The sequence below is a fragment of the Amblyomma maculatum genome, chromosome 3 (genome assembly GCF_055883805.1).
Source record: "Amblyomma maculatum isolate TAMU_Amacu chromosome 3, ASM5588380v1, whole genome shotgun sequence".
Lineage (NCBI taxonomy): Eukaryota > Metazoa > Arthropoda > Arachnida > Ixodida > Ixodidae > Amblyomma > Amblyomma maculatum.
In genome coordinates this window covers 148,097,952-148,124,010 of record NC_139346.1, presented here as the reverse complement: position 1 = coordinate 148,124,010, position 26,059 = coordinate 148,097,952, and the positions used below count along the sequence as shown (strand labels likewise).

The following is a 26,059-nucleotide window of genomic DNA, read 5'->3' as shown; positions in this document are numbered from 1 at the left end:
AAGCGGCACATGGTTTGGTGATTAAATAAAGGTGAATTTTATCCTATGTTTGATTAGATAACCAAAAAAAAACACTGAATGCTCTTATTTTTCCTTAGAGCTCACATCAATGTGCTGTACTCTTTGTGGCTGCTTGATACATACATACATACATACATACATACATACATACATACATACATACATACATACATACATACATACATACATACATACATACATACATACATACATACATACATACATACATACATACATACATACATACATACATACATACATACATACATACATACATACATACATACATACATACATACATACATACATACATACATACATACATACATACATACATACATACATACATACATACATACATACATACATACATACATATAGTTAAAGGAGCTGGCAGTCAACGAGTCTAAGGCAAACGTTGGGTATTTTTTTTATATTTGATTGTTGGTATCTGACAAGAATTTGTCTTATGGTGATTATCGGGATAAAGAATATTAAACAACAAGCGGAAGGAAAAACAACACGCCGATGGTGGGAGTCAAACCCACGACCTCCGAATGTCGCGTCCAGTGCTCTTCCAACTGAGCTACGTCGGCGGCTGTACAACCCTCCGCTTGCTTGGGTATTTATGTTGACTAACCGAAACCTGTGAGCGTTCACCAGCTCCTCCCTTGTGACTAGCGGCGGATGTGGCACATCTTATACCGCGAGCGTCACGTCGCACGTGATCACTGGGGGGGGGGGGGGGGGGCGGCAGCTGTGCGAAAACCCACTTACACTACCTTTCCGACCTCGAGACTCCCAGAACCGAGACCCTCGCAAGCTATTATGCAGATCATTGAAAGAGAAATGAGGGAGCGGCCTCATTTCCTTTCAATTTTCTGCATATATATATATATATATATATATATATATATATATAAATGACGACATGCCCTTTAAAACAGTGCTGCGTTTAGTGTTAGTAACGAATAACTTCGATTTCGACGGCCACCATTGTGTACAAATAAATGCCCACATCAGTGGGCACTAAGGTTGGCCCCAACTATTCTAGAAGCTGAATTTCTTGAAAGTTGCCTCCTCAAGCCTTTCTATAAAATATTTACGGAAAATATTTTTCTTGTGTGGTGTCACCATCAAGATTAATGACTGAAGTTCATCGGTAATTTTAACCATATTCGCAGCAAATTTCTCTCATACTTACTCTGTGTCTGTAATTAGTTTATTGTGTGTCAGCCTCATGTTTGGCGCAACCAACTTATAACATCAGTGTTTAGGAAGCCCATGGACAGACTGCATTTCAAAAGTAGCCACTTAAAGCACTTCAAGAAGGGCATACCAAACATTAAGGCTTTAAGATTCAAGCTCGTATGTTTCGTTAGTAGGACTTCGTTTCTAACTGTGAGGCGCTCCGCAAGGATTTGGCCCGAGAGCCCTCCCCACAGCCTAATAATGATGCCGTCAAAAAAGCTGCTGCGCAAGATAGCCGTACCATCTTAAATCGCAAGAAGCTTGCGGAATCCGGTTTCAAACTAACATTTTCTTAATCTACGCAGTATCAGCCCCGAATGTTAATGCTATTCTAAAAAGCACTTCAATATTCTTCTCAGGATGTACACCGTGCAATAAACATCGCTAGAAGGTTTGTCCAAACATTCATACAGCGATACCGGTCCAAATCACAGCCTCTTCTTTTTCATTCAAAATTAGAGGGGACATCTGAGACACGCGTCATGTAATATACCTTGTCGAATGCGGCGTTTGCCATGAGCAATATATTGGGCAAACAGGAACTTTCCTTTTCGACTAAGTATGAACAACCACCGGCCACATATACAATCACTGCCAAGAAGACATGTAAGCACAAAAGAGCATTTGTTTGACTCCTTCACGATGACACGATTACACCCGGGTTTCCAAACCAATTATGACCGGGAAGCTTGCGAGTCGTACGTAATATACAATTTCAACGCAGAATTCTGGCAATAATGAGAGTTCTGGCAAGCTATCCGGTCTTTCCACGTAAATTACCGCGTTGACCATTGTCCACAATTCGGTGTGCTTATGTAATTATTGTTTCTGGAGACTGTGGTGCTTATTTTTCACACATAGGTACTCTTCATTACAGTCATTACAGTTATTGTTTGCTTTCGCTTATATTGACACTGAATACTGCTTTATTGTGGCGTGCCACCCTCTGATGTATGTTTATACAATGAGAGCTTGTACTGATCTCGGGCACTGTTCCAATGAGTGAAATTCCAGCTTGAAGAAATGAGATGCCTTCTCTGTGCTTCTTCTCGATACCCTCAACCTGCCCGACGTGTTTTCTTCGATGAAGTTGTATAGACTGGCTTTACACTGATGTGTTCGTTCATCCCTAACGCTTCATCTTGTTTTTCTTTTCCTTCTATGTGTCCTTTAGGTTTTACTTCCTGGGTTTCCGTTTCGCTCACGCACTGAATATCCTATTGTGTACCTTCTACCTTCTTTATTGGATTCATGTTACACCTGTGCCGTGTTGCTGCACCACACCAGTACTAAGGCGCCCAAAATCCCTGCACTCAACGCAAATGCGTACACTTATCGAAACGCCCCGTCTTCCTGTTGGGTTTTTGAGCACCCACCCTGGTTGATTGCTTGTTTGATTTTGTTTTCTGTTTTTGCGCGCGGGCCGGCTCCCCTGTGCTGTTCGCAATTTGTGTACTCGCGTGGCGGCGAAATGCCCCCTGCGTCTTCTTTCTGCGCCCCTCTCGTTAGTTTTCCACTTCCTTTCCCCTTTCGCTGCCTTCTGCCGCTGTTATCGCCAAACCTAAAGCAAGGCATTTGAACGGACTGTAAAGACTTTCTCCAGAAAGGCCGTGCCACAACCGAAACGTCGAAATAAATATGTTGTAATTTTTTCGATGTGACTGTGTGAAAATACTACACACACACCAAAGCGCTGCAACAAAGTCGATTTTAAATCTTGCTTTCTAGCACGAAGAATTTAGTTGTTGTCGTTAAACCACTTCGTCTTGAATATAAAAGATATATATTCTTAATTTTAGGCAAAACCAGAGGCTCTAGATTGTTTGGCGTTTTCTCCACAAGGCATCAAATTAGGCCTAATTTCTAACACAGCAAAAAAAAAAATCATTCCAGTTATAAAAACAAATTACGGCCGATTTTCACAGTTAATCAAGTGCGAAGTAGGTGCGTAATACTATTTTTCCCTGCTATGCCTTACAATCACTTGCATTCGTGCAGTCCGTTGTCCTGGAGTTTCTACCGCACGATTGTTCCCCTTCGCTTCGGCATCCGTTTCACGGTGACTCCCAGCGTCTTGAGAAATTTCCTGAGCACGCTCGGCACGTTTCCTCATTCTCCGTGCTTCTAGATTCTTGAGCCATTTAGCTGGAATATCAGAACCATTAGATTTACGATCCAGCTGCCTTCGTAACCGTTGTACTTCAGTTGTAGAACCTGCGCGGCAGTGTCAGACGGCCCGGCTTTATCCATTGGGACGCGAAGCAAACACGCGGCGCAGCCGCGTTCTCAGCTTTTCTTACACCATCTTCAGAAATGAATGGAAACGGGCGCAATGTACCCCTTTACAGTGCACTGCTCTGCGGCAGAAAGGTCAGGAGTGGGATCATAGGGGGAGAGAAAAAGAGAGGGAGACGCGTTTGAAGGCGAGTGTCAGTTAAGGCGCGGATGTGAGCACAAGCTGCTTCACGACGCGGCGAGCGGCTCGGAGCCGAGATCCAGGGAGCACCGTGCGTGAACGCCTGCTGTCCGTGAAGGCTGAGGAGCTGTGATGCGAGGGAAGAGATGCCGAAGTTGAGGACGCGCGAGCGACACATGCCGCTCATTCTGGAGTAACACACGCTTCTGCAACGCTGCCCAGTGACGGGAGTCACGCCCTCAACAGACATGCCCCTCTCTCACTGTATTATTCTCTCACTGGTACAACTATGCGGCCCCTACGCACCCTCTGTATTAAGTCGCGTGATGCGGGCGTTGCCAATTTCCCTTTCTCCTCTTCAAGTTCACAGAGAAATGGATGGACGCAGGGAGAGAGAGAGAGAGGGAGTGTGGCTTCTGCTGCAGCTGTGCGTACGCTCCGCCTCTTCAGTGCTGAGCCACGCGATGAGCGCGTCGTTACATTCTCTTTCTCTACTTCCAGTTCACGAAAAGTGAGAGAGAGAGAAAGAGTCAGCGGCTTCGGACAGAGCTTGGCGAAATTCATGATTACAGCTAGTAGTGCCACGCACAAAAAACACATTAGATTTGCAATAAAATGCGCTTAAGAACCCTCAGTACCTCAGAATTATTAGGAAATGAAAAGGTGTCGCATTTTATTGTTCATAATTGCAAAAATTATTCTAAATCTGAGAGTTCATACTGAAAATTTCAGTATTTTGCCCTACATTGTGGCACCATTATGTAAATTGTAGCCATTGATAATTTTTATTCCGTATTACGGAGGAATCGCTGTTTATTTCTGCAAACATTTGTAGTTCGGGAGTTTTCAATTTGTTCACAATATTACTTCGAAATTGGCCGAAATTTAAAACTTATGAAATGGACAATTTTGATTGGAACTTATAATAGTTACCATCTTCAATTTTCATTTAAATACCTAAAGTCAATACCTAGCTCTCTTCATAAATATAAGACATTAAGAAGTACTGCATTATGTAGAAAAAATATATATATAACTAGGTGCATGTTTTATTCTATAGATTTGATAAGACCTTCTTCTTAAGGCGTAGGTGTAGAAGAAAGAAGGGAGAAAAAGGTGTTATGCATAAAACTCAGTTAATAGGGTAGCCGGAAAGGAAAAATACTTAAAAAAGCAGGAGGGGAATGGGGATGGGGGGTTGCACCTAGGAGACAGGTCGATGTGCTGAAAGGAGATGGAAATCCGAGCTAGGCATGCCAAATCGGGTATGACCTCAGACGATACAGTCAGTAGCGGCGTTTACATAGACCAGATAGGAACAGAATAATTTTGGTTATCGGCTCGGAAACCGGTTACTGGGCTCATATTACTCATGTTAGACGGGTCATTGATCCAAGGGAATCTTTTCGCCATCACCCTGCTGTGACTAGCTAACGAAGAAAGAGGAGTGTTCTAGTTCGCCCAGCCATGAATTTCTTGCTTTCCAGCAAAAGTCTTGAATTGTGGCCGTATTCTTCACGTGAACATTATTTTGTAAATTTTTTACACCTGAGATATTCAATGTATCATACTTTCCAGGTGCCAAATGTTTTATTATTGTGTCATTGAAATGCACTGATACAATTGTTTTGTATTTAACGCAGAGTGTTATTTTCCACTCTGCTGAGCGTCCAAAGCGGCCTTCTCAGTCGCAGCAGGGACCAACAGCTTTCATATTCTTTCTCGGCCCGTGATTCAAGACCATGCGCTTTCTTTTATCGCGCATGTAGCCGAAATATAGCGCCTTTTTTAGCACACGCAAAAAGCAGAAGAAAAACAACGCAACAGAATTCAAGACAGCGGCCATGAGAAAATATAATTTCATTTCCAATTAAAACGCTGAAAAACCAAAAGCTTTCTTTCGAGTACATGGTCTGCGAAAACCAAATGTACAGCATTTCAGTCGACCTCTTTAGAAATGAACAAGCGTAATTAAAAATTATTTGCCGTAAAAGCCGGAAGCGGCAATGTTGCTTTAAAATTCGGCTGTTGATATCAACGGAAGGGAATATTTGGCGGTCGTTTTTAAAATGGAATGATATGGAAATACGTGATCTGGCGGTTTAGCTTGGGGAAACTCCCAGATTATTATCAGCTAGCTCTTCGAACCCTCGTTTTGCATGGTTCATCATTGATCTCCACTAGGTTACGTCGGTTCAAGCATCCCATGATATGTCTGGCATAAGAATAGCGTGTCTGCATAGGGGCTAGACGGATGCCTGCAAGTTGGAATCATACATAGGCCGCTGGCACATGCAGGAGTGTCGCCCCGGCTCCATCCTTAAGGCTTCAGAGAAACACAAAAACAACTCATAGTCAGATCGAGAGCCTTATTGAAAACATACTAAAACGTTGTTGCCCTCAGCAGTCTCAGAGAACTTAAGGGGATCACAAATCGTCTAATATATTCCAAAATCTATCGCTACAGACTCCTGCAAGGCCTATGTGCCGATTGCAGGCGACTAACTATATACCTCGGCATGTTATGTTGTCAGAGAAAACATTATGCAAGCAAAAAGAGCCAATTAGACATTTTTATTTCACTGCAGACTGCTTTCATTGTTGCAGCAGGAACAAGGTCAGGAACTTGTGATTTTGACTTCCGGGATGGTGATGGTGGTCCTCTGAGGTATATTAGTTGTTTCTGAAAAGAGTAGAAAGAATAGCATAAACTTAATACTAAAATATCGCAATCATAATTAAAATTTCTATACCATATCTAAAATTCTTATATGTGTAAAATACCCAAAACACACACTTTTTGCAATTAACAAAATTTACAAATGAAGAAATTAGTATGAAACTCACACTTCTTGCGGAGGAGAGCGCCGTAGTGGAATGGAGTGCCAAGACCGTAGCCGTAGTTCAGGCCGTAGCCGAGGAGACCATGACCGAAGCCGTAGTGACCAACCCCGTAGCCGAGGGTGCCAACACCATAGCCGTAGACTGGGGCGGCATGGTAGGAAGCGAGCGCTGGGACAGAGTGTGCTACCGTGGCCACAGCTGGAGCGTGGTGGACGGTGGCAATAGCTGGGGCGGCATGGACAGCAGCGACAGCTGGAGCTGCGGCGTAAGTGGCAACTGGGGCAGCGTGAGCAACGGTGGCAACAGCTGGAGCAGCATGGACAGCAGCCAAGGCTGGAGCAGCGGCGTAGGTGGCCAAAGCTGGAGCGGCGTGGGCAACAGTGGTGACCTTGGTCACAGCTGGAGCAGCAGCGTAGGTGGCGACTGGAGCAGCGTGGGCAACGGTGGCAATGGCTGGAGCAGCGTGGACGGCAGTCACAGCTGGAGCGGCGGCGTAGGTGGCCACAGCGGGGGCGACAGCTAGGCCGAGGCCGTAGCCGGCGGTGCCAACGAAGCCAGCGAAGGCGCTGGTGGCCAGAGCCAGGAAGATGCAGGCGCGGATCTGGATACATGATTGGTGGTTGATGAGAAGTCGCTAAAGCTTTGGTATCATTGACAGTAAAGCTTTTTGTATCGTGAGTTTATGTTTCCAACATAGTTTGGTAATAATTTGTTTCAAAACTGGCTTCCTTCGAAGCAGAATGATCACTCAAAACTGCCTTATCTGAAATGCTGGCTATACTTAATGCCACATTGACCGGGATATATGGTTTGCTTCTGGAGGTACCCGGTATGTGAAATTTTAGGTGGCTATATTTGCTTCGAGAGCGAAAAGCAGGTTCGTTCATAAGCAGTTGTTTAAATGTGCGGCGTTATACTTGTTGGGATATTCTTCACTCCATCAGAAGTCTGTGGCTCTTCATTACATTGCATTAGTGACCTGTATAGCGTACTGAGTCATGTTGAGCTGCTCAAAACTAGGTAGGTCTGAATGCGTAAGCAATTAGCTTTACACTTTCATCCTAGAAATGCACACGTCAGCGCTCCTTCCAAACTTGCTCCGCTAACACAATAACATTCAGAGCTTTCGCTGTAACTGAGCAGGTGGAGGGTGACACTGTTATGAAACAGGGTGAAGGACGCCGATCCAAGAGAAAACTCTTCATGTGAATCTCTACTTCGCAATCTCTCAAGGTGTTGTTACCGATATAGCTCTGTAATATAGCTATGTTAATTTAGCCACTCATACAAACCCCATTCATTAAACGGTTTCAGTTGATTGAGCATAAGTACTTTGTTTGAGGTAGTACTGTCACTACTACTAGTTATTGTAAAGTGGAACCGGAAACGTACAGGCTGGTATGTAAAGTCGCGATATTAGTTGGAATTTCAACTGTGGCCACGGCTTGAGATGAACCGAAAATTGCGAAAGCTCTAGCGAGGAAAGGAAAGGAACACTGAATCTGCTTGGGAGTGCTTCTCAAAGACGACCTATTTTCGTTCGAGTAAAGATGGAGTTCGGGAATTCAAGCCGAGATGAGGCATTCATAATAGAATCTAAGGATGCTTATTAAAAGTCACCTTCCCGTACTCTTAGGCGCTGTCTAATATCTATACACTGAGAGATTCGCCGCCTATTAATCCTCATGTGTACTATATCATATGACACTGCCGAGCACGAGACCTAATTACTTCAACCCATCTTTTTTATTTATTGTACATTTTGTGCTAAAATAACTACACCACTGTTAGAAAAACTATATCTACTGCTAAACATTCTTCAGTACGACTTTGATTAGATTTTTTCATTTAGTAAGTCATAACCAGTTAGAATATTGAGCAAAATCACAGGGGCTTTTTATTGTCGTTGTTATAATGTAATAAAATTTTCACGTAACTATGGAAATACACGTTAAAGCAATTGTTAAAGCCTTGGCTGGCATGTCCTCATTCACAATATTCACCTTCGATTTGCACCTGAAGTCATTCACTAAATATATTGGCTTTCGAGAAACAGAAGCGAAGCACCCTCTTTCGACCTTTCACACATTACTGAGAATAATTACTCGTATTTATTTGCTATCTGGAGCTGGATGTCGTATTCAAACGCTACCTTCATGAATCTCAGAATTATAACGATATAAAGGAAAAGTGTGAATATAATCTAACATCTGAGGTCGAATTAAAAGGAAGACGTCACAAAGAAAGTGGAAGGAATTTACCATCTTGACGCTACAGCTGTCGTTGTTCCAACTGCTTGTTTCGGGGAAGTTTCGGGCTGCTTTTATACTGAGCCGTCTACGACCGGATTCGTATATGCCGATGGCTGCCGATGAGAAGGTGTTGCGCAACGACAAGAAAGGCAGCAAAGCAGCTTCAAAGATGAGGCCACAAGAATAGAGAATACGCGTGCAGAAGATTAATGAAGCTCCACCCAGCCAATATGCATGAGGATTTCAATTTTTGTATGGTTACCAATACGGTGCTGCGTTGCGCACAATCTCAAGATCCATTTTACCTATGAGCATAAAATTTTCAAGCCATGTGCAAACAGGTTCTTCTATACAGATTTTTTGATAAGTAACTGGCCAAGAAGAAATTTTCGATTTTAGCTAGACATGTAGCCAGGTATGGAGTGAAAACGCATTTTGAGTTTGCGCATTTCGTCTTTTCAGTTGTCGACATAAACCTAAATGCATAATTGAAATTTGGAGCCGTAACCCTGAAAGGTATGAAAAGTGGTTTGTTGACTGATTAGCTCAATTAAGAAGCAATCTCGCAAGACCGTGAAATATAATTTGGCCGGGCAGTAAATAGAATTAACAGGAATTCAGGCGCCAGGCAGATGTTCTCTTAGAAGAGATACTTGGGATACCGGAAGGTATGAAATCTTCTCTATGCCCGAGTAAAATTATGTATTAGTTGTGGGGCCATGGCGGCGTTCATGAAATGAAGCAAATGCCATTTAAATGAATCAGGAGTAATATGTATTGGTCAACTTTACCCTTCGTAATTTTACCTTTCGCCCCTATCCAAAAGCGGACTCCTCAAGCGAGATCGAACCTGCTGCCTCGGACGTGTACTTAGGAGCATCAATCACTGAGCCACCGCAGCGGGCAGCTGTGGCTCAAGCTGCTTGAAAGAAAAGGGAATCCCATGAAAGAACTTTGCAAGTGCTGCGAAAATTGCATTGGACGTGGGTAGATTGAGGAATTTACTCAGCTCTGCTGTACATTAGCACATATAGTAAATAATTAAACAGAAAGCATTACTGGTTTTCGTTTGCCTGGCTCTCGCAAAAAATAAGGATATCTTGCTACAGATTTAAATGAATGGAAAAGCTGCAGTCCATGTGTACTTAAATATTTGTTGTGATACCGAAAAACCATTCAAGCGAGTTTTTTTTTTTTCCGCTGCAGGGAATGTGGACTAGGAAATGTCGACGCTGGTCACTGAAATAATACATGATAATTTTCTGTTTCCATTTTATTAACACGTCGCCGATTGTGAATGGAAAGCAGTATTGTCATATTGCAAAATACACTATACACTCAGCTAACTTCTACCACCTGCAATATCGGGTAAACAGCTCCCCTTGGAGGGGGTCTTCATCGAGCCTAACGTAGAAGCTGTCTTGAATTGTAAATATATGAACGTTCGTGTCTTTTTCATTCACCCTTCTTTGTGGCTTTTAATGAAATCTTAAGGGGCAGTTGATTCTGCGCATTGCGTATAGTGAGCTGCTTATTTTATTTCATTGCACTTTTCTTTGTATATTCCTTATTGAGATCATCGAGTGCTTTCTTTATTGTGCCCAGTCTAAAAACCTCGAGAACCATGTGAAAAATAGGATATAATTCTCTGTAGTAATGTAGCCACTTTGCTGTAGCTCTGTAATCTTTTCAGCAGTACTTTACTTTTATAACTACCCAGAACCTTCGTTATTACAGAATTATTACATGTTACGATAGATTCGTTATCAGAATTCACAAGAGAATTCTACTTCAATAACATATATTGTTTTGCGTTTTTTTTTTTCACCCGAGAGGGTGGGATAAGGAGGTTTACTGGGTCGGATGTAATCATTTTTTTAAGTGCGCCTTACTTTCGTGCACTCGCATGCATTCGTCATACTATCACTGAACAATGGGCCGGCGTAATGCCTTGTAAGGCAAGGCGCAGCTGCCTGATGCCCTATAAACCGGATGCAACTCTTCTGTCCGAGTGATGCAACTGACATATATGAAGCGCAAGTTAGCGCATGCATCTAGGCAACCGCAAATTGTATTATTAAGTGTAACGTTTCTAAACTTTGCAGTACAGTACGCTCTTACGAACAAGAAAAAATACCTTCCATACGTCCCCTCTTCTAGCACTCTTTCAAAAGAAGCACACATGTATCAAAGCCATTGCCGGGAGTGCTAGAGCAAGCTGGAAACCGCTATCATTAAGCTTAGAGATGCAGCATGGGCTGCGCAGTATTTGTTAGCCAGTCAACAGCTTTTTTTGTGGGGTAAAAATAAAAAGCGAGGTAATCGGCTGCTTCATGTAGAAAATTGCAGTGCCAATATTAAGATAATCAGTGCAACCTCTTCATCGATCCTTGCGTCTTTTTAGTAATTATACCAGCCAGGAGAGCACATTTTTCTGCACAAGGCCAGTTTATACGACGGATGGAATTGCTGGAGAATGTGAGTGGACAGGCACCACTTGACACGACGTCCCTGGCTCCTCCTCGTCCGCGGATGGCAAAGCCTTCGCAAGCCAAAAACAGGCGCGCGTGTTTCCTCTGTCAAACATAGGTGAAGGTCTGCTATTTTTCTAGCAGAACTACAATTTCTACGTAGAGCCACAATGAGATTTTCGTTTCTTTTTTAAATGTAATGGGGGCGCTTTTGTAAAGTGAACAATAGGGTGCATCGATGCTCTCGCCTCCCTGGCCATTGAGGTACCCTAAACAATGCGACGTGGTTGGCTTGGAATGTCGACGCCTGCCAATTTCATCTGCGTTGGTGGAGCTGTGGGGTTGTGCGTCCTCGGCCTTTGGCGGATTCAGTCTTCGCCGTCGTCCACAGCTCGCGAATGAGGAGGAAGCAGGGACGGCGGATGGCATTGTGGTCCGTCCGCGGACTGCTCGTCTGTCGTGTGAACCGGCCTGTGAATCGCTGTGCGCAACACGATCAAATGCTTTAGAAAGTTCCCGAAAGATGGCAGCGATCTGGACAAGGTTATATAGGTACTGTAGTATGTCGTTAAGGAATTCGTCCAGTTGTGCCTCCTACGAAAGCTGCTTCCAGAAGTTGGGTCAGTTCGTATATAAGAATCCGAATAGAAAACCTGCTTAGTATAGGTCAGTAACTAAACGCCAAAGTCACTTATCCACTGATGCAAGATGTCCCTATAGAAAGTGTGCCCTGCTCTGCACTGCCGAAAACCTGTGTTGTTTTATTGAAAAAGTTTCGACTTATCATTTTTTTGAACATGCCCTGAGCAGCTTACAGTGCATTACAGTAAGGAAGCGCTGTAAAAGCTTCGCGCTTTGCTCCTTGTTCTCCAAAACTTACAAAAGCTCCGCGCCGTAGGTGTAGGTGAATTGAGCTGAATTAACACCCAATCTTGTTTTCTGATGTATACCCTATGTCGATTATATTGGCCTAGAAACCCATATTGCTGGAAAAATTTAGACCCGCAGAAAAAAAACAACTGAACGAATGCAAGACAATTTCTTCTGCTTATTACGTTATTGAATACACTTACAGATTTATAAAATTCATCTAACATCACATCTGAATGGCAGTGGGAGTGATTTTCATCATACGCACAACAAAGAAGTGGTTTCTTATTTTTTTTTATCGGCCCTATTTCTTCCTAGGGAGAGACTACCAGACCTGGCTCGAGCACTGCAAGTTGGTACTTTCGCCAAGCGCTGAAATATGGTCCAGAATGTTGAACTACACAAACGAGATCCTGTCATAGTCGCTTTCTTGGTTAAAAATGGCCACTTCTGTTCGAAAGCTTAAAATGTAGTTTCAGTAGACATGACTCTAGCCAATAGAGGTATATCACCGTCGCTGCCCTCGAGATCTTCTTAGCACATACCCCAATGATTACCGTTATGAGATACGTTATTCAAAACCTACAAAGCACTTAAAACTTGACCAATATTACTTTGGTTAAACAAGCCAGCTACCTTATCGATGATTAGCTCAAATGAAGAACGCTTGCTTACAAACACGCATGGTCATGATGCCCACGCAATTCGCAGTCCCCTGGCTGTCTGCACGCGACAGATGGCTAATGGATTCGAGAGTACGATAAGGTGCCTCGAAATTTCCGCGTCTCTCCGTTCACGGTGGTGACACGTCGGGCGGAGCCGCCATCTTGGTACGACCGTCTCATAGTCTCGCCGTCGCGGTCAGTTGTGCGCGGCTGGTATTGTTGTTAACGACAAGCTTTAATGACACCGCCTTCTTTCATGTTTTAAACGTTTACGTTGTATGGCAGCTTAGGGCCTGTTTTCAGCGAACGGCTGGCACGGCCCTTTGCAAGGGTTGCCACCATCCTGAACACCGGCGCTGCTACCGAAGCACCATGGAATAGAGAGTGCTGGCAGGCTGGGCATGTGATGATATATAAAAATACTGTTCTATAGGTACTGCTGCTTTATGAAGCTAGCCACAGGGAAAATATGCGTGCTAGTTGACCTCAACATATGCCTTAATTTACGCAGATATTTTTTTATCAAACTTTAAGAATATAAATTGACTTCGAATTTATTTTGCTTTCAGATTTAGTTTAAACTCAATCTGAAAGCGAACTCTTCTAGTGGTTAGAAATATTTTGCGTAACTTCGTGCGTTTTCCCTCTTGTGACATGTCAAAATTAGGCAATATTCTTCTTTGGGGTCAAAGTCGAAGAGCAAATATATATGTTTTTGCATTATGAAAGGCCAATTTCTTTCAAGTACATGTTTTTTTCTCCGTTCCGTCTACCGCATGATCCCGAGCTTCCTGGGTGTATTCAAATTGTGATTTGCTTAAACAATTACAATTGATCGATAGCAGATGGAAATTACTATGCGCATCCTAGTTCTCATTTTGAGGTCAAGCATAATTCAAGAGCTATGAAGGCACCCTTTTTCATATTAGTTACCTACCATAAGTAATTTTTTTAGACATCCGCTCTTAAAAGGAAAGAAGCATTTGAATGTTGAGCGCGAGGATTTCTGTTGTCTTATAATGGATTAAGAACTTCCGCGTTGCAATAGTGCTTCAATGCGCGGCGGCAAAAAAAATGTTACCTTGTTCTGTAGTTCCACTGTAAAGTTCTGTTCTGGCGGAGAGGTGGCTGTTCCTGGCCCTGATGGGGCTCTGTTCTGGCAGAGAGGTGGCTGTTCCTGACCCTGATGGGGCTGGGATAGGTAGGTCACCGCCGCTTGCGGCGGGGGTTAGCCAGCCACCTGATTTTTATCTGTTGTAGGCCGTCATTGCACCCGCGACTGCTTTGCTGGTGGACGACGGCTGTTAATAAAGCGCGCGTCTCTCTCTCCCTCTTCTTTATCTTTCTTCTCTGTTTTCTCTTCTGTCAGCACGAGGCAGCGGAGGTGGCTCAGCTACAGAGCCAGTAGCAGGCCCGTGCCTTTTCTTTTCCTTCTTCCTACAGCCACAACATTAAGTTCTGTTCCTCGTTTTACATCTATGCAGCTTTTCTCCTGGGCAAAAGGTTGCTTCGGAAGCCAGGCAGTTGTGACGAGGTGTCGCTTTATGCAGTCACTGGTTTCGATCGCTTCGTTCTAACAGATATAACTACATGCCACCCATCTACTGTATGACGCCAGTCGAAGTTAAATAGCCCTGGCGGTGGAAATAATGCTTAAACCCTCATGTATGCCATTTAGTGTTCCTCAAATGATCGAGAAGGTCTCTTTATTACGTAAAAACACAGCTCTACAATCGTAATGGCCAGGTAGCTTCAAACTGATTTTTCTCTGCAGCTGTAAAATGCGTTTGGATGAGACACACTTCATAAAAACAACGCTGTCTCTCCCTTGAAACTACTGATTCCGATTTCACTCTAAACTCACCTCATTGCTGCTTTGTTTTTCTATCATGTCTTTCAATAACAATAACCTCTTTTTTTTGACAGAGCAGCTACTTACAATAGTGGGAGGGCACCAAGAATATGGAGGACAGCTCACTGAATTCTATTTCTTGAACTTTTTCTATTTTGCATTCTATCTCGCGACTACCTTGCTGCCAATCGAATAAATTTTACATTTCTCGATTTAATCTATAATCCATGAAGTTTTAAACACGTTCTTTATGTCTTTGAACAATTTTGTATTCAGACCACTTGCCTCGCAACACTTAAAACGATAACGAAATCTCTTCTGCTCGCTCTCGCCACTGCGTTCTTTACCTCCGGGGCACGCAGCATCTCCACAAGGTGCCCAACGCGACGAACCATGCTTCTGTCGTCGGTGGTTTTCTTTTCCTTTTTCACAGCCCCGTGCACCACTTCTTCAATTAGCGAATGCAGTTTCAAATTACCGGTAGTATATAAGGTCGACGACACAGTGAATTTCAGGTTCCTGGATTTTTAAATTTTGCTGAACATCTAACGCGCTCAGTGTAATAACGGCTGTACTGAGACATTGGGTCAAGGGCTGAAAGAATCTGAAGGAAGGAAGCAATCAACATCCTTCGCCACTCTCACAACCTAATACATACTTCTATATATAGTCGCGGTTTTCGGTTTTTAATGACTGTACCTCTAAGAGTGGAAGGCGGCGCCCTTTCCTGTATATTTTGTATCCAAGCAGTGGCCATTTCAGTTGTGTGAATTTTTTTTTTCGAGGAGGGATTTGGGGGGGGGGGGGAGGACTACATTGCGACTCAGACGTCGTTTTTTGTTGCTATTATGATTACAATAATAGTACATTAATAGTATTATAATAATAATATTATTCATACTAATACTACTACTAATAATAATAATGTTTATTGCCACTTTGTAGATGATATAATAATAATAATAAAAATAATAACAATTATAAGTTGCCCCCGTCTCGAATTATATATACAGCGAGTTACAAACATGAGCAAGAGAGACGAACCCAAATACAGGCGTTAACAACATTGTGTATTAACATGAACTGACTTATAAAACGCCAGTCCCAAGACGATAGAAGGAAAAACTAACAATAAACAACAACGCACGCTACCATGGCACGGTTGACATGTCACCCCAGCCCCTTCTCTCTAATTTCTGCAGGAGAAAAGAAAAGAAGCAACCAGGAGCACACGAAAGTGAAAGGAGGTCTGTGGTTCCCTACCTGCATGCTGTATCAGAAAACCTACAAAGATAAGAAAAAGAACAGGAATTGAAGCCTTCTACTCGGCGCCAAAGAAAGTTCACCACTTGAGCTGCGCTGTTGTGTACTTACCTCTACACGTTTGTGCCGTAAAGTACGCTGTTATTATGAATTTTCGATACCAACTCGCCAAACATATTGTTTTCTGAGCAAAGAGGCTGATTCTGAAAACAATTTTAGGCCTGACTTCGTAACCTAAAAATGTCAGCATCTTGCAAACTGAAAAAAAAAAAAAAAAAACGTGTATTTAAAACTTCTGTAATGTGGCAATATCTATATCGGCCAAACTGGAAGGTGCCTTGACACGAACTTGCAGGAGCACAAGAGAAATCTGAAAGGTGTAAACTCGGGTGAGCTCAGCAAACACTGCAGCAAGTGTATGATCTGCATACATGCCTTTGAAAGAACAGCTGTTCTGCGCAAGTGAAGTGACACCACAACAAATGTGTTATCAGAAGCTCATGTCATTGCAAAATGCTTTGATAAGTTTGTCAGCTCACCATCCGTGCACCTTAGTGTCAAAGAGTTTTAGTTTTGTGAACACGTTAAAAATCGAATGGAAGGCGCTGGAGCGACATGTTAATCGTGCTACCGTTGCGTGAGTTGCTTTGTTGTGTTCGTTTTTTCTTATACTGTCTTGGCACTGGTGCCATATAGGCCGTAGTTCAATCCAATAAACAATAATAGTCAACGCCTGTATTGGCGCCTTTCTCTTCTGTCCTTGTGTGTTACTTCGTTGTATGCATTCGTACATAAATGGCATGCCGATTATAATGCATAATATAAGCACTATGTCTGTTCTTAGATCTATGCGTTATTATTTAGATCAGTATACGTTCATCGCTTATGATTAGTCCTCACACCAAGAAGAGCTAAAAATCTATATCAAGGTGGCGCGGTAAATTTTACAGGCTCCGTAATCTAGACCATTGCCAATCTGTGCCATTCTCCCACAGACGGATCGCAATCGACAACACAGCATCATACAGCCGCAAGGAGACGCTGCGGCGGACAGTGATGCGACACAGCGGGATGAGAGGGCTGTGGCTGTGGAGACAACCAAACGACGCCTTGAGAACTGGATAAGGCATACTAGATAAATAGTGTTGGTGGCGTTGCGCCACGGCGGGCAGACTCCGTCACAGTAGGGAATTGACTTGGCTAGGACCTGTCTGGTCCACCTGGTAGAAAAGGGAAGCCTCAGTACCAATATAATCCAATCCAATCCATATCAGTCACCATCAGTAAAATGTCATCCTCTAAATAAATAAGAGTGCACATTAGAGCATCATTATCAGGGGCGACACACATTTGCACCGTCTGTTCTTAAGCACCGCACACATTTGGATTTCTCCCCCGCAGTCTAGAATCTGCATTACCTGAAGTTAATGCGTTAGCGTATACAAATACCTGACGCCCGAAACTAAAATACACTTCATCTGTCTGCATCTTTCTGAAGCGCAACTTTCCCCAGATCTTGAAGCTTAGCAATACGGAGCTGCCCATTTCATCACATTGCAATGCTCAACGAACATCCGGTTAACTTCCCTAAAACAATGCATCGGCCTTTCAACGCTCACATTTCGCCACTCAATTACACGGCTATGACTATAAGTCTCACGTTTCGCGTTCGTCAAGGCATCCTTTTACAGACCCCCCCAGCGTCCTTATACGATTCAGCCACAGTAACCCGATTGCACACATTATGGTCCGCACCTCCGCCATGAGCCGTTCAATTTTTTCTTGGCGCCGTAGGACTTTGGCACTGCATTCCTTATGACGTAGTCAGGCACCGTGGCCTGACAATAATATATATAAGAATTATTATATACGCTCAGCAACACCCACAGGAGTCATTGAATTCCGGCATATTGAATGGAACTCTGACAAACAAAAAATCGCTTAAACTTACCAAGCCTTAAAAATAATGTGCGTGCGGTTAGTCGATGAAGGACAAGAAAAAGTGTTTTACAAACGCATTTTTTTAAAGTGCCTGGTAAGGCAGCCGTAAGTTAATCTGGATTTCTCCGGAACTGCTCTGGCACTCCGAAATAAACTCAGTATACGTGACAGTTATCGCGTATGAAACGCTGTTGGGAGCGTACGAAGTTGAACGCCCGGCCGAACCCGGTGCACTAGTCACCTTTGCATTGGCGTGTTCAAAGAATGGTTTCCTCTTGATGAATTACGGCGGCGTTTGCAGTGCCTCTCCAAAAAGCACATCCTGAACATAGCCGGGCACCTGACCTGAGGAAGCGTGTACCTATTTTAAGCAGTGAGTTTAAAACGAACCACCTGCCTCAGCCTAGGCTAAGGCCCAAGCCTCATTTTTATTCATTGTATTCTCCTTTTTTTCTTTAATTGATGATAAAAAAGCTTGCTTTGTATTCTCCTTGCAATCTGTTTACGGACATCGACGGAACGTACCTGGGAACAAGGTAATAAGAAATGGTGAGGGAAATTATGAAAAAGAGCTCTGCGTTTCGGGTGAATATTTTCAGGTTTTATCTTGAAAATTATGCGCCACTTTCATGTTATCACGAGTGCCAAGTCCGATAGGATATATATATATATATATATATATATATATATATATATATATATATATATATATATATATATATGTTGGAAAGCGAGCAGCACCAAGCTGCACCATAATGAATAGCCAAGTACTGAAGAAACTGACAGCGCAGAGATCGAAGAAACTCCTGTTTTCTTACCCCTAAAAAGCCTGAAGCTGTGAGCATGCGTTTCTACAGCATTCCGAGGTAAAGAATAATTCTGAGCACGCATGCTGACTTCTTGGAAAGGGGCTGCAGAGCTCATGCAATAAATCTCCCCATTGCAGCTCTCATTGTCCCTTCTACCGAGCCAAACTAGGATCTTTTATCTCAGGTTCGAACTTCATCACATCCACGCCTTTTTAATCTCTCTTGCAGACACCTTCATAAATATTGCCATGATTCTGCGGTGCTGGAATGAATTGTGAATAAATATGATTCTTTCTATTTTTATTAGGCTGCATTTGTATGCAAAGTGGCTACCTTTTGGCTTGCATCTACGCTGTGTCCGTAAAGTCTACTTGTGTGCCGCTCGATTCGAAAATGTGCGCGCATTTTTAATGCCTCCAGCTGAAATTGCAGTGCCACTTGATGCAGTGGAGAGATAGAATACTAGATATCACACCATCGTCTGATGCTGCTCAGGACTGAGCATTTAGTCTAGTTTTCGAAAAGCTTACAAGCTACTTTAGACCACAACGCCAGACAGATGTTCACACTGAAGCTTTCACTTCTATCGCTTTTTTTGACGATAATAACGTATAGAAATGAACTTTTAGCGGCATCGCGCTCTAAACACAACTTAGAACTCCCGAAAAAAAAATATGCGCAGTGAAGGCGAAGCGCCCAAAGTGCTCAAAAGGTTATTTTACATACATACACACGTACATGCATACATACATACATACATACATACATACATACATACATACATACATACATACATACATACATACATACATACATACATACATACATACATACATACATACATACATACATACATACATACATACATACATACATACATACATACATACATACATACATACATACATACATACATACATACATACATACATACATACATACATACATACATACATACATACATACATACATACATACATACATACATACATACATACATACATACATACATACATACATACATACATACATAAATTATTTTTACACGAAGGGGTGGAAGGAGGCCGAGGGAAAAGCAGTGTACCTGCGGCTAGAGAAGACCTCGGGCCCCTTAAGGCGCGGGACAGTAAAAGTTTGTTTTTACAATGTGAAAAGAAAACACTATTTGTTGGACCTCGGGCATACAAACAGGATAAATAAAAAAAGCGCATTTGAACATATCTAAAACACAATGCAATTGTACCGCTATCACACCACACATCACGATGTTATTACTATGTTATGGCATTCTGAACATTGACATTACTGATCACTACCCAGTTTTCATGCGCTTCCATTCCCATCCTGAACACAGCGCCATCTTGTATACCAAACTTGTGCTTGATAAAGAAAAGTTCGTCGTTGCAGTTACTAACGCAGATTGGTCTTTACTAAACTTGGCGAACGACCCACAACAAGCCTTTTCGCGTTTCTTAACGCTCCTGATATCTTTCATTCATGCTAACTCCCAGAGACGTAAATGCAAGAAAGTTATTGCGTCCCCCCAAAACCCATGGCTAACCGACAAACTCCTAAAGGCAATGCGCACGCGCGACAACCTTTACAAAAAGACAAAGAAAAACACCGTTTAATATCAAGCTTCGCGCTCGCTACAAAAGATTCTGCAATTGCCTATCCATGCAATTAAAGAATGCTAAAAGACGTTTTTTTGAGCAGCGAATTAACGAATGGGGTAGAAACACTAAAAAAATGTGGGAAGTAATTAACTCATTCCTAAATAAAGATACACAACAGGCGCCGATGACTGTAACCGACGACAATGTTGTTTATTCTAGTCCTCGAGAAATTGCCGATGCTTTCTGTAATTACTCCTCGCTTCATAACTCAGTGCCAGCATCCCATTACGAGTTCGGCACAAATAATCCACCTTATTCATTTTTCTTATTCCCAACAAGTCCTGACGAGGTTGTTTCCATCATTTCCTGTCTAAAAATAACAAGCGCAGGTCTCAATGGTGTTCACCCTAGCTATATAAAACGAATCGTTCAACCCATATCTCTTGTTCTTCCTAATATCATCAATAGTATGTTTAAGACCGGAATCTTTCCTCATGAACTAAAGCATGGCAGCATCACTACGGTGTTTAAAAAAGGTGACCCTCTCCTTGCTAACAAATTATAGACCAATCTGTGTACTCCCCTTTTTCAGCAAAGTAAATGAAAAGTTAATTGAAAAACGCTTGATCAAATATTTCAATAAATTTAATGTCCTTTCTCCTTTTCAATATGAATTTCGCCCAGGCTACTCTACTGACCTAGCAATTTTATATTTACCAGAGAAACTTAAAAAAAGAAATAGACGCAGGAAACTGCGGTGGTGCAGTATTTATAGACCTCACTAAAGCATTCGATTCTATTAACCACTCAATTCCTTTCATGAAACTAGGAGCGGTAGGAATAACAGACCCACCATTTCAACCGATTAAAAATTCCTTAAAAGACCGCAGCCAGCTAGTAAGTATTTCAGGCATTTATTCCGATGAAAAAACTACTAATATAGGCGTACCACAAGGCTCAATACTAGGCCCACTTCTGTTTATTGTCTATATAATGACCTGCCTAACCGCCTGACTTCATCAAAATGCGTCTTATATGCCGATGATACTACAATCTTCACTTCAGACAAATTCGTATCGACTGTAGTTAGTAATCTTAATAAGGAACTTGCTCATATTTCAAACTGGTGTGAACTTAATATGCTTCAAATTAATCCTTCAAAAACTTCTTTCCTTTTATTCAACTCAAGCCACATAACTATTGCATCCCCATCGTGTATTCGAATTGGTCAGCAGATAATTACACCAAGCAATTACTGCATCTACTTGGGCGTGAAGTTAGATTCAAATTTAAAATTTGATCTGCATATTGCCCACGTAAAAACTAAACTAGCATATGGCATACGCATACTACTCAGAGCACGAGCCTTCTTTTCACATTCTACACTGATGTCTTTGTATTATCCATTCATACATTCCCACATCACCTACGCCATTGTAGCCTAGGAAAACACCTATAACACGCATTTAATTTCTCTAAAAACGATTCAAAATCGGGCATTTAGAATAATACTTACACCTTCAATGACTCTAGCGCTAAGCATTTACTTCGTAATCATGGAATCCTGGCAGTTGCTGAACTCGTTAAATACAACCTATGCACATTATTCTACAAGTTACTAAACGACGAACTTCCAGTATCACTTATCCCACAAATTTCACTAATAAATGATAACAAAACGCCATTCGCAAGAAACAAAAATTTATGACTTCCTAGAGTACGTAGAAATTATGGGAAACAAACTTTTCAGTTTTCTGCTATCATGGTCTGGAACGCGTTACCATCCATCGACAAATCCGTTACCAAAAACAGATTTGCATACGAAGTTAAAGGGTTCTTTGTAACAACAGAAACCTGATACTGAATAATGACTATGTTATCAGCTTTGCGTGGTATGTATTTTTATGTGGTTTAACATATTCAAAGTCTACTGTCATGCCTTTTTATGCATGTATTTTATTATTGTTTGATTGGGTGTTTAACTTGCTTGCTCAGTTTATTTTTGGTTGCAAAATAATGTTATTTTTATTATCAACTTATTTATTGTCTACGTTCAATTTATCTTACTGTGAATTATCGCTGTCTTGTATGTTAATCTTTATTTTTCATTTATCGGAGGTCCCGATACAGTCGCTGGCTCTGGGACCTCCTTCTTTATGTATAAGCTGGAATGTACTGAACGGATATAATAAAATTGAATTGAATTGAATGAAAAAAACACAGAAAATAAATGAGGGATAATGGTTGCGTATATTCACAGAAATGGGAATGAATGAGCATGCAAAGCTTTAGTAAATATTTGAGCTGGGGTTTTGAATTGGTCAGTGTCTTCTTTATCAAGAATATTCAGTAATCTTGGAAGATTATTTCGGAGCATTTGTTCTCCATGTATTGTTCGGCCACCGTAGATTCGGCCATCGTATTGTTCGGTCACCATGTACCACCGTAGATTGATATCCCAGGTGTTGAACAGCCACTGGTTCTCGCGGTGTGCGTCGACGTGATCTGTATGGTCCGCAAGCGCTAACCATTTTCCGGAGTGCTCCACTCGGTCACTGTAGAAACAGCCCTTACATAAAGCAAAACCTGCTGTCTGAGCTCCCGGTATAAATCTGATAGCTTGCAGCAGCCCATCGGCGGCAAATGCCAATCAGCTGAAATAAATTGATGCGCTGCGCTGCTAAACCTAGCGGTACCGATTTTGTTTCGTACATTGTAGCATGCACACGTTACAGACCGATCCATTGGACCTTGTAGCTGCAGTTTATTGAATGGGTGGACAATGACTATGATTGAATTTAGAATATTTAAAGATATTTTGTGCACCCAGATTACATACTATGGCAACACTGGCGCAACACTGCCTCATCAAAAAGAAAGTTTTGGCGAATATCATAAAGGCATTAACCGGTGATATACGAAACGGCTTGGTGGTCTGGCAACACCGCTGCTATAGCTTCCGGTCGGCATCTTGGCTCGGTGAGGCGGTAGCGTCATCTTCATGTCGTCACGTATGCGTGCTTTCTTGATACCGGGGAAGCTGTCACGAATATCTCGATTAGAATTTTCATAGTCACATTTGAGCCGCAGCGCGGCTTGTACTGCTCGTCTTTCACCCAGTGTAGGTCCTTTCTTGTTTTCAATAAGCCCCAGTACGTTTTCTACCACGTCTTCTGTTTCGCTTGAAGTTTCGTGTTCGCGATGTCAGGAATCGACACAGCGTACATGTAAAAATGTCTTACTCTGTCCCGTTGTGGTTTTAATGCGCGTATTTAGACACTGGCTCAATCTTCACGCAGTATCATCACTGTTTATTTTCAAGTAGGCCAACATTGTGAATAGTCACGAGCGGTTATTTTAAGCTACGTGCACCTATGGTGGCCGGCGCAAGTTTTATGGCACTGCATGCTTTCATGCGTGGGCCGCGTGCACTGCAGTATCATCGTTCGCGAGCCTCAACTGCGTAGTGCAAATATCCCTTGTATAACGCGTGGGGCACACCGGCTTTCAACGTCACAGTTACAGAGACCGGCGAGATTGTTGTTTTTATTTTGGGCTGTTTAGCCTGATTCTATAATCCCAGGTGAATATTATTACGAATGATTCTAGCTATGTTGCACTTGTTTCTTTGATTGAATTTCTAGTTGTGATATTGTAACGACCTCCCTACTATCATGAAAATCACGGTGAACAAATTTGCATACGATAGTTGCTTTCGGCTAAGCCGTGCGTGAAGGTGTGAAGTCTGTATGATTTCGTGGCTTCTACATTTTATTTGTTGGCCCTATTTTTGACAATTCGGCTTTTTTTTCAAATTCTGACGCACGCGTGACGTGTGCAGTAGACCGGTGCCACGTTACGTAAGCACAGAATTGGGTTGTGCATTCTGAAGAAAAAGAGAAAAAAAGAGATAGAAAAAAGGCGCTGTCGTCTGCTTATATGTATTGGCGCCAAGTGTGAAAAACGAGGATGCTCCATAAACCGAACCGCTGAGGTGCATTGCGCGATTCGAAATCCTCGGGTTGCTGTGAAGGCTAGTGAAATATGTTGTGACGTTGCGATCTCAGTGTGTCATGACATGCTTGCGGTCGGATATTCGGCAGCAGCTACACACGGAAAGGCTGCGCAAATTTGAACTGAAGAGCAAGAACTGCAAATGAATATTCGCAGTGGACTGGTACAAAATGGGAGCAGAGAATAGCATTGCTTTTCATAATGCCGATGACCTCTCGCGTTCACTTATCAACGGCTTTTAATGCAGGAACTAAAGGATTTAAGGATCTCTTCGTAAATGGAAGGAATAGACAGATTTCCGAAGTAGCTCCAGCGCTGACAAAGAGGGCCCGCGCCGGCGATATGGTCCATGTGCAAGGACAACACTCGCAGTCTGGAAGTATCAATTACTATTAGACATTGGCTGTGCTGCCCAACTTTTTCGAACAGCCGCGTTATGACCAGCTACCGTCATGACAAGCAACACCACCATTATGACCAGCTATACCGTTATGACCAGCTACACATGCACACACGCAGGCATGCATGCACGCGCACGGACGCATGCACGCAGACACACGCGCGCGCACACGCACACACGCACACATGCACGTGCGCACGCTACTTGTGAGAAGGCTACCGTACAAGTGCAGATGGGGATAAGCATACAATAAGGAAAGAAAGTGAGAGACGACTGAGGAAATTGTGGTATGAAGGCGGTGCTGCACGCGCCTGTTCCTTACTTTTCAAGCGGTAAAATGCAAATAAATAAAATAATATTTTTTCTGGCTGTATTAAAAAAAAAAGCAATCAACACAAAATGTCAACTAACAACATCATATGATCAGAGCGTATCGTCATAACGAGCTCTGGAGTACTTATTTTTCTTTCTAAAAAATAAGTATATAGGGAGCCTGAACGCATATCAAAACAACACTTTACGCGAAACACATCGCGTGCGACAATCAAATACGTGTCATGTACATGGCACATCATGATCATCATAATCAGCAGCCTGACTATACCCACTGCAGGGCGAAGAAGTCTCCCATATGCTATAACCCGCTCCTGTGCAAGCGGCGTTCACTTGACCTCTGCGAACTTCTTAACCTAATCCGCCCACCTAACTTTCTGCCCTTTCTTTCCGTTGGAATTCAGTTTGTCACCCTAGGCGACCCTCGGTTATCCTCTCTTCGCACTATATGTTCTGTTCATGCCCATTTCTTCTTGATGTCCACTATAATGTCAGTAACTTGAGTTATTTCTCTGACCCACTCTGCACGTTTCCTATATCTTAATGTTACCCCTACAATTTTTGTTTCGTAGCCCTCTGCGTTGTCCTCAACTTAAGTAGAACCCTCTTTCTTAGCCTCCACGTTTCAGCCACGTAGGTGAGTACAGGTAAGATGCAACTGTTGCATACTTTCCTCTTGAGCGATACCGGTATCTGCGAGTGCTTGCCAAATGCGCTCCCTCCCAATGTTATTCTCCTTGTTACTTCCCTTTAATGATCCCGAAATGCGGTTACTACCTTTCCTAAGTAGATATGTTCGCCTAATACTTCCAGTGCTTCGCTACCTAGCGTAAACTGCTGTCTCTTTCCGAGGCTTTTGAACATTACCTTAGTCTTCTGCATATTGATTTTCAAGCTTACCTTTCTACTCTTCCTGTCTAGGTCATAAATCATTCTTTGCAGTTCATCCACTCTGTTACATAGCAAGGCAATGTGATCAGCAGATAGCAGATCACTGAGGTGTCCTCGATCTACCCTTATCCCTAACTGCTCCTATTCCAA

The 26,059-nt window shown here is 42.5% G+C and overlaps 1 protein-coding gene across 1 annotated transcript; it reads right to left on the bottom strand.

Annotated features, from left to right (window-relative positions):
• Positions 1-6,247: 6,247 nt before the first annotated feature.
• On the bottom strand, positions 6,248-8,831 carry LOC146196356 (uncharacterized). Its single transcript, XM_084598179.1, has 3 exons — positions 8,794-8,831; positions 6,536-7,133; positions 6,248-6,371 (listed from the first exon to the last, which is right to left on the bottom strand). Coding segments are annotated over exons 1-3 (603 nt in total). The 5' UTR covers positions 8,797-8,831; the 3' UTR covers positions 6,248-6,369.
• Positions 8,832-26,059: the final 17,228 nt, after the last annotated feature.